The sequence below is a fragment of the Mesitornis unicolor genome, unplaced genomic scaffold (genome assembly GCF_000695765.1).
Source record: "Mesitornis unicolor isolate BGI_N332 unplaced genomic scaffold, ASM69576v1 scaffold33578, whole genome shotgun sequence".
NCBI classification, from domain to species: domain Eukaryota; kingdom Metazoa; phylum Chordata; class Aves; order Mesitornithiformes; family Mesitornithidae; genus Mesitornis; species Mesitornis unicolor.
The window spans coordinates 1-9,297 of NW_010204446.1; the positions used below are offsets into that span (position 1 = coordinate 1).

At 54.7% G+C, this 9,297-nt stretch overlaps 1 protein-coding gene across 1 annotated transcript in view; it reads right to left on the reverse strand.

Annotated features, from left to right (window-relative positions):
• Nucleotides 1-3: 3 nt before the first annotated feature.
• The window catches only part of LOC104545839 (histone-lysine N-methyltransferase 2A-like), a gene marked incomplete at its 3' end in the record, with an annotated part of 30,076 nt that continues 20,782 nt past the window's right edge, over nt 4-9,297 (reverse strand). Inside the window, 11 exon segments of the mRNA XM_010191068.1 lie at nt 4-156; nt 520-649; nt 1,035-1,118; nt 1,534-1,637; nt 1,952-2,130; nt 2,420-2,494; nt 3,109-3,197; nt 3,199-3,262; nt 3,633-3,697; nt 4,083-4,163; nt 5,096-9,276. Of these exon segments, the coding sequence (XP_010189370.1) occupies nt 4-156; nt 520-649; nt 1,035-1,118; nt 1,534-1,637; nt 1,952-2,130; nt 2,420-2,494; nt 3,109-3,197; nt 3,199-3,262; nt 3,633-3,697; nt 4,083-4,163; nt 5,096-9,276 (5,205 nt within the window).

The window sequence follows — 9,297 nt, forward strand, 5'->3', positions numbered from 1 at the left end:
GGCGAAGATGACGATGTGCTTCTGGCCGTCGATGTTGATGACCCGGGAGTAGCAGTTGGGCTCGCAGGAGTGGTTGATGAAGCGGGCCGCGTTCCCGTGCATGGTGGCATCCACCACCTCGGAGTCGTCAATGCGGAACATGTAGCAACCGATTCCCTGCGCAGAGGACAGAGCGGGGTCAGGCCGGGGCAGCGGAGAGGCAGCCGCCCTAGCAGCCTCGCTCATTACAGCAAGGCGTTATGAGCATCTGCAACCTCTTCCCTCGGCCTCACAAGCTCCTGCTTCAACGGCTTCATCCCCGTGCTCTGCATCCGCAGCTCCAAGAGCCGTCCCAGCCCACAGGAGAAAAGACCAAGCCTCTGCAGAGCTCCAGCAGAACGGAAACACCCCGAGACGCCTGCGATCCCCGTCACGACGGCCAAACGCAGCTGTCGCGTGGCCTAAGCCTGTCCTACCTTCACAGCCACTCTCTACTTCTCCCAAACTCTTTAAGAACTTCTGCAAAAGCCCATCACTCACCTTACTGTCGTAGTATTTCTCTCGTTTGTCAGTGAGGATGGAGCGAATGACATTGCCTGAATATTCGATCACCATCTCACCTGCATCGATGTTCCTTTTGCAGAACAGACCCCGGCCGTGGATGGGAGACCTTAGAAAGCAACAAGATAAGCGAGCGTTTCAAGGGACAGAAGCGAAGTTCGCGAACGCAAGGTTGCCAGCGCTGCAGACAGGAGGTGACTCCATGATGAGATCGCCGCAGCATCGTTACTCTTCCGTAACATAATGCTAACGAGAGCAGCGCTAGCTCCCTCTGCCCACTCCCGAGCACTTGCTGTAGCTGTCACCACAGTAACCCACTAAGAAACGAGCAGCTTCTGCTGAGGGTAACTTTTTAAATACGTAACTTGGAGAAGGAGGAGGGGAAAAAACCCAAACCTGCTTTTTCCCCTCAATCTGGCAGTCTGACTTCATAGAAAGTTTCCAGCTTTCACCTTCCTGGCCCCAGAGGCAGTGGAACCAGAGCAAAACCGTACCTGTAGACACCGACTGCCTCCTTGGAGGTCTTCTTCAGGTGTCGGAAGCGCATGGGCATTGGCAGGTCCATACTCGTCGCCCTCCTAGAACAAAGAGACGCAGCTAAGCCATGGCCTCTATCTGAGTCTGTGCCATGCACCAGCCGGGACATTTTTAAGATGGGATAACTGACACCCTGCAGCCCACTGGGAACACAAAATCAACTCAGTGTTTAGAGAGATATATTAAAAAAGATGATTTCCTCCCTCTTCTGCCCAAATTCTCACCAGACTGTACCATTAGCAAGGAACAGAAACATTCAGAGGCAGATGGGTCTGGTGGTCTCCTCCAGCTGTCAGTTCTCTTGCTGTTGTAGGAGTTTCCCCCATATTTGCTAGGGTTTGGTAGCCTTCAAGTTTCAAACACCGCCTCAAAGAAGGCGTTGGGAACCCAGCCTGATCTCTCAGTTAACACCACGGTGCTACGTTCCCCTTCGAACCATCAAACCCTGCTGCGTACCGGGCTGACTTCAGCTGTACTTCTTCCTCTTCCTCATCATTCGGGTTGTATTCTGGTGGCTGTCGGTGTTTGGAAGCCAAGAAATTAAACATATCAAACGCAGACTTCCTGCAATTTAAAGAGAGGAAAAGAAGTCTGTTCTACTGACTGAAGATAAACCTGTGGTGTGCGTGTTTACTGCTTCACACCTTCTCCAGTCTGTTCTGTCTCAGTCCTTCTGCACCACAGGGTAAAGCACAACATCTCTGAGAACCAGAAAAGCACCACCCAGGAAAGACATGCAGACTCAGAAGGTGCAATGTAACTGATTTACATGAGAAAGTTGCTAACGTTTCCTTTAATCCAGAGCTTTATGCCCTGCCCTGGAGATGCTCAGGGGGAAACTGGACCGTTAAGGTGACAGTGACACAGCTCAGACTTGCCTCAGGTGGACCTCAGCCCTGGCAGAGCCGTGCGGGTTCAGGGGAGGTTCGTTGGCCTCCTCGGGCTTGTGAAATCTGAACTTGTAGTTGTGGCAGTGCTTGGCTCCGTACAGCTGCTCGATCAGGAACACGACGGTGTCGTGGATAATCCCCAGCATCCTCAAACCGTTCACGCCTGGAGCAGAAACAGAGCACAGCAAAACCCGGCTGACAACGGAGCCTGGAGCAGGGGCACGCAGCAGCGTGTTAAACACAACGCGAGTGTCGGCAGCTTCCCCACAAGCCCCGTGTTATCTGGCTCAGCCCATGAAAGAGCTTTCAGTCATTTCACCAGGAAGAAATTGTCCTTTACAGAGCAGTCAGCAGCTGAACTGCAACTCCCAAGACTCTGAACCCTGCGACGCCCACAGAAAGATCTGTTTGTTCAAAGGAGCCATAGAAACCTGTCTGGCACTGGGTGTTACCTGCGAACGACAGCTGTTTCAGGCGGGCGTTGGAACGGGCTTCCTGCACCTTGTCGGTCAGAGACTTCCAGGCATCTGCAGTCACACAGAAAAGAGGAGACAGTGAAGGAGTATCTGGGTGACGGCCCTGTGGGCTGCCAAAACGGGTGCCTCGCTATGCCTCTTGTTCTGCTGGGTCTTATCAGGTTTCCAGTGAATCAGCGGACCACCGGTAGACTTCCACGTACGTGTGCAGTATGCTGTTTTCCAGCAAGTGCTCCTATTTATGTAAACTAATCTGAGAACATGAAGCTTGCATCCCTGTCATGGGCCGTGGATTAAGATCCTCAGAACAACTGCTCCCGTCCTCTTCAAAACTCACTTGGGCGTAAAGGGAGGCCAGGTTCCTCAGTCTGGAGGAAACTCTAGGTACCCCACGCTGTCTGACCCACACCGACCACTCCTTGACAAAATGCGGTTCAACACCATTGGGCAATTGATAACAAAGTGGGACCAAGATTAAAGAAAAACCCAACCACCAAACATTTTCAACAGAATCCAGACACTGCTGGGAACCAGGACTGTGCCAGGGCTGTAAACCAAGAGATTTTTAAAAATCTATTTAAAAAGCCAGTAAGAGATCCTCAGAAGTCATTACTTCACTTCTAGCAAGGAAAGCTAAAACCAGTACAACCAGAAACAGTTCTCACCTTCAATGCTTTCTGCGCAGATCTGAAAACCATCGTCACTAGAGATCTCAAAAACCAGACCTTTCTTTGGTTTCTTCTCGCCAAAAAACTTGCTGAAGCCAAAACATAAGCGGGGAGCTGAAAGTGCTCTCTTCTTCCTCGAGAGCTTTCAAGCCTAGGAAAGACAGAGGCCAGCGTGAAGACAGTAACCTGGCAGAGCGGTGTTTTGTCCACAACTGGACATTACAAACCAACCTGCCTTCTGACCACCAAATCCATCCATGAAAATACCTAGACAGCGTTGCAGCAAGAGTGCGAAATCTCAAATGCTGAACTTCTCACAAACTCAAAACAGATGTAACTCTCTGTCCAATATCTATCAATAGCAACCAAACCTTTCCTCCCCTCACAGCAAGAACACCACCACCACCAGCAGCCCTGAGGTTTTCCCCATGGGAGCGAGACACACAAAAACCAAAATGTCAAGGTGCCAACTTCCCAGTCCTGGAGTCCCAGGGCTCAGTGCTTTGGAGGAAGCCACGTACCTGCACTGTCTTGCTCATTTGCCGAGTTCTGGGTTGGCTGAGATTCTGGGAGGGCTGCCGTTTGCCTTGGGAGGGAAGGAAGAGACCATGAAGACAAATATTTAAGTTTCCCTTGGTTCCTCGCCAGCCCTGAACACCATGGACTGCAGTGCAGTGCCGTCTGTGACCTGCTCTTTGCATCAGCCCTGCTCAGTAACGAGGCGTGCACCAAGCTGCCACCAGCCCCAGCCGCACGAGCGGTCTCGTGCCCAGCAAGCAGTGAGCTCCCCACAGCTGGATGCAGCTTAATTTAAAAATGGCTCCATATTGCGACTAAACGTTACTGCTCATTGCAGACTGAAAGCTCCCAGGATATTTTAACTACCTAGGTCAGATACCTCACATTCTCTGTATAAATTTCCTTAGACTCATGCAAGCACCATCACGTGGAAAGGTCTGTGTAACGCTTACCCTGCAGACTGGCTGCACTGCTTCTGTGACGGCTGATCCACGTTTGCTGCATCCTGCGTATCTGCCTTCACAGCAGGAGCCCTGGAACAAGAAGATTTAGGAACATCCAAAATACCTGCCAAGCCATATGTGCTGTAAACGAGAGCGGAAAGCAGCAACACATTCCCTGGGTGTTGCCACGAGTGATTCAGCACAACTACAGAAGCAGAACTACTACAGAAGTAGTAACAACTGCTCCTGACACGAGGAACCAGACCACACTGGCAGCATCATGACACCAAGGTGTAGCTTACAGAACTGTCCAGTTTTCATGCAGAACACAGAGCAACAGCTCCTACAGATCCGTATTTCAAAGAGTCAATGCAAGTTGTTTTAAGTCAAGGTCTGCATCGTAACCCTCTACTGTGAGGGACAAGAGCACTCTCTGCTCTTCTGACCCAAGAGGGAGCAGGAGTCTCCCTGTTCTCCCAGTTCCTGCCCTGCCTGTAGGGACTGAAGAGGAGGGAAGAGGGGCAGGAAGAATCGGCCGCACACTGGAGGGACGCTAAGCTCACAGGAACTGGCATGCAGCCTACGCTCTGTAACCAGAATGACCAAGGCAACCCCACAATGGTGCGTCAGTCTGGTGCCTTAGCACACTGCTGACTGACAGCACAATTTGGATGTGCAGTGTTCACACATGTTAAAAACATAGAAGAATAGAACCCAATGCCCTTTTGAGTGCCATTTTCTTTGCTGAACCCTCTGAAACACCCTCTAATTTGCCAGAGTTGTCGTCAATAAGTAACATCCTCATAACCCTGACCCTCAAAGCCTTAAGGTTTTCCGTCCTTCCCTTTCAGAGGTAAAAGTTCTGCCAACTCCTCCAGAGAGATTTGCTTTCTGCTGGCAGCTGGGGTTTTTATGTTAGAAACCACCATTCAAAAGGAAAATCTGCTGTAAAAGTGGCGCGAGATTCTTTCTTATACTGCTACAAAACCTCGGGGGTGACCAAAATCAAACACCCCTCTTACCCTGGAGCCGAGCCCTGGGGTCCAGAGGCGGCCCCTCTGTCGGGAGCGTGTGCTTCGGAGGAGCCGGGCCATGCGTGAGAAGTTTTGTGCTTCTTTCCGTTGCCTTTGTCCAGCGACGGCTGAATGCGCTTGATTTTCGGCTTCATTTTCATGGGGCCCAGCACGGAGCTGCTCGCAGACTGCTGCCCGGACGACGGGGAGCCCCCGGGAGATGCCGAGCTGGCGTGCATCACCGACGAGGAGGCCTTGCTCTGCTCGAGCCCGGGGTTGCTGGGGACGTCAACGAGCTGCGGGAAGCTCGACAGCTGCGTCGCCGCTGAAGCCGTGCCCAGGTCCAGCTGCGAGGAAGCAACCCCAGTTTTGCTGGCCAAGAGCTGCGGCACGTGCTGAAGCTGGTAAGAGCCTTCTGGGTCGCTGGACGACGGAGCGACCGTCATGCCCATCGTCTGCGTGGAGGGCAGGACGCAGATGCTCGATGCAGCCGTCATCGGTGCCGTTGAGGGGGTCTGGGATGCTCCCAGCTGTGAAAACATGCCAGAACTCGGTGGTAAAGTCATGTGCTGCTCCTGAAGGCCAAGGCTCTGCTGGCTGGCTTTGATCAGGAGGTTGCTTATCGAGCCCAGGTCCCCCAGCAATCCAGGGCTAGTTAACGTCACCGAACTCTGTCCCAAAACGTGACTGGGAACCGATCCACCGGTGGTAGGGGCTGCCGTGGCCTGCATGGACACCACGTTCAGCACCGAGGAACTCGATGCCAGGCCCGATACAGGTCCTGCTGGGAGGTGACCGGCATCCGGCCCGATAACGCTGGGAGACGTGCCGACCGCAGCTGCGGTCCCACCTTGCGGGAGCAAAGACGTTTGCTCAAAATACATGACCCCAGACTTGGACCTCTTGATAATATTTGGGACGGTTCTGTGGGATGTCGAGTTTGCTATGGTTCCCAAATCCAGTGGGTGGTTGGAAATCTGGGAAGGAGCAAAGTTAATTAAGGTCATATTGGAGACCATATCAGGAGGAGCGATGGCAGAAGGGGTCCCAGAGGGAGCCAGCTTCTTATTCTTCCGTGACTGCAGACGAGAGATGGGCCGTTTCTTGCCCAGGGCAGTGGCTGGGGTAGAGGCAGTGGTACCGAGGTCTGTTCTCTGGCTGGCTTCGGACACCAAGAGCTGAGGGTCGGGCGGTGGCTGCACACCGATCAGAAGGCCTGGCGAGGGACTGCTGATGTTGGGTGGGAAGCCGGTCTGCGTGGCCGCGGGGAAGGGGTGTATGTGCTGGTGATGGGACATGGGCAGCAGCCCCTTGCTCGTGGGAGGGAACAACGACTGGGACGAGGGCAAGCTGGGGTTCAACCCCGTGGCCAGCGTGAGCCCGCTCCCCATGGGCCCCAGCACCGAAGTGTTGGTCTCCATCACGTTCTGCGCCGAGCTAACGGACGGTGTCAGCTGTATCTTCTGAGTGACACCGTTGGGGAGGGTCTGCAGGACGTACAGCGGCTGCATGTTTTGGTTGACCACCAGAAGCTTCTCTGCGGCCGGCTTGAGGTGCGGCGGCGTTGTCTGCACGGCAGCGTTGGAGATCTGCGAGGGGCCGGGGCTGTCCGTGGAGTTTGGCACGTACTTCTGGCTCTGCAGGGGAACGGTGGGTGACACCGGCACCTGGATGCCAGGCGTCCCGCTGTTCCGCGTTAAGTCCTGGCTGCTGCCGTGCCCTTGCTCGACAGGGCCGCAGGGTGGGCTGGCGATGTGCTCCGCGTCTATGTGGCCCTGGATGAAGTGGTCGGGGGTCATGTGTCCTTCGGGGCTCGGGTCCACTCCTGGGCTCAGGAGAGCTGCGTCGCCCTCCCCCGAGGCAGACTTCTCCGTGACCGTCACTCTCTTCTCCCCAGCCTCCGCGGAAGGCAAAGCCAGCATCGACCTCTCCCCCGAGGAGGAGAGCGAGGACTCGGAGATGACGGCGAGCCGGTTGTGGTTTTGGCTGGGCACCGTGGGGCTGCGAGTGGTCAGAACAGAGAGATCGGAAGGAAGCTCCAGCGGCAGCTCAAACTGCTCCTCTGCCGAGATGGAGGAGGAGACGCTGCTGTCCACCGGCTCGGTGGTGGGCAGCTGCTGGGAGAACACCTCGAACAAGCCCATGTCCTTGCCACGGTTGCTGTCGAGACCTAAACCTTCTCCGAGCGTCAGCAGCTCGGACGAGGAGGACTCTGGGCTCTCTCCCAGCGCCTGCATGGACGGCGTGTTCTTCAGCACGAAGTCCATGATGTCGGAGGGGAGGATGTTCCCGCAGTCGTCGCTGTTGTTGTTGTCAGAGTCGGACTTTAGCAGCTCCGTGTTGAAAGTGTCCAGCAAGTTCTTGTCGGAGGGGGTGCTGGCGTGAGCCCTGCGGCCTGTTTCCAGGGAGCTCAGCTGCGCCTCCAGCGAGTCCTGCCCCTGCGCTTTAACCCTGCTCACGGGATGGCAGTTATCCATCTTGGGGTCGCTTTTGTGGACGGCGGAGCTCTTGGTGACTTGGACTTTCTCTCCGGCTTCTTCAGACCGATCTAGTTTTAAGTTCTCCGTTCCGTTTTCTTTCCCACTCCTTTTAGTTACCTGGCTGACCTTTCTGGTTGTTGCCGTGACGCTCGTGTCGCTTTCGGTTCCGTCATCCACCCCGTCCAGCTGTGAGATTTTTGGAAGATCGCACTGCTCCTCCTCCCTGAATAAGTTATGGGACGCGAGCCTCTCCTCCGTGTTGGAGGAAACCACCGTTCTGGTGAAGTTGTAGTAGTACAAGTCGTCTTCGTCGGACGTGCTCAGGTCGTCCGCGCCGTCCACCTGTCCTTCTGCAGACCGCTTCCCACGCTTCTTCCCGGTGGAGTTGCTGTAGAAGGGAATGTCCTCCTCCCCGTAAGACCTCACGCCATACAGCGGAGTCAACCCAAAGAACATGTTGGATCTGGCCCGAGCGCTCCTCCGGGGGTACCTCCGCTTGTACGAGCCTTCCTCTTGAGCTTTAGCTCCGTCCTGCAGCATCAAGCTGTTGTCTTGAACAGGCAGATTTTCAAAGGCGGTATTTTGAGGTTCCTGCGCTGGCGCTTCGTTTGGACTGCCCTGAACCGCAGGGTTATCTTCTGTGCTTTCCGAAGCCGAGGAGGGCTCTGCCAAAGCCGTCAGCTCTGCTGCTGCAGACTGAGGTTCGGCATCGCTCTCCTGCTGCGCGGTTTTAGACTGGTTTTCGCTTTCCATCTTGAGAGGCGTCAGAGTGACTTTAACGGTGCGTTTCCTTGGGGCCTGCGGTTCCTTCGGGGCCGCTTCGATGGGCGCTGCAGAGCCTTTGGAGGGCCCTTGTGCAGGCGGAGACTTCTCGCCAGCTTTCTCGGCAGGAACATTATTGCACAACCTTTGGCTCATTTGCTCAGCTGCCAACCCCTGGCTACCAAATTCTGCCTTCAGGTTTCCTTCGTCGCTGCCTGCTGCTTGACTTGAATCTGCGAGGGATTTCAGGGAATGCTTCTCTTTGAAGGCATCTTTCATTACCTTCTTCCCCTTCTGACGCCTGTCTCTAGGGACAGACACGACCTGCTCGCTCGCTGCGGGAGATCTGCTGTTCGCTCCAGCGGACTTCGCTGTCTTCGCATCCGCCTCCTCACCCACAGGCGCTTTCTCTGGCTGCGCGGGTTCCACGTGCTGGTCTCTCTCTTTCCTTGGGCCTCTCTGATGCAAAGGCGGGAAGGATATCGCTTCTTTGGAAGGAAATGATCCTGAACATTCTTGAAATGTTCCTATTTTAACATTCATTTCTGTGCCTGATGAACTGCTTGGCTGAGTGGACATTTTGGAGTTTCCTCCAGGAGCAAAACTGTGAGCTGAATAATCTGGGTCCTTTGAGGTCGGAGTTTTCATCTTCTCTCCCTTCGAAGGCGCACCTTTGGCTACCAAATCTGAACCGCCAGAATGTTTTCCTTCTGTAGACTGAGGTGCATCCAGCTGGTAAGTTTTACTCCCACTTGCAGCCACTGTTTTCTGGGAGCCTGAGCTAGCAGAGCAACTCTGAACTGGAGCGCTGGGAGCGCCCGCGTTCACCGGCCCCACAAAGCGCTCAGTGCTTTTGACGCTCGGTTCGTGCTCTGAGGAAGCCCCCACGCTGGAAACCGAAGACGCGCTGTGCCTGGAGTAGGTGCTGCTGGCTCCGGGTGGGGGAAAACTACCGCAGTTGGGTTGTCT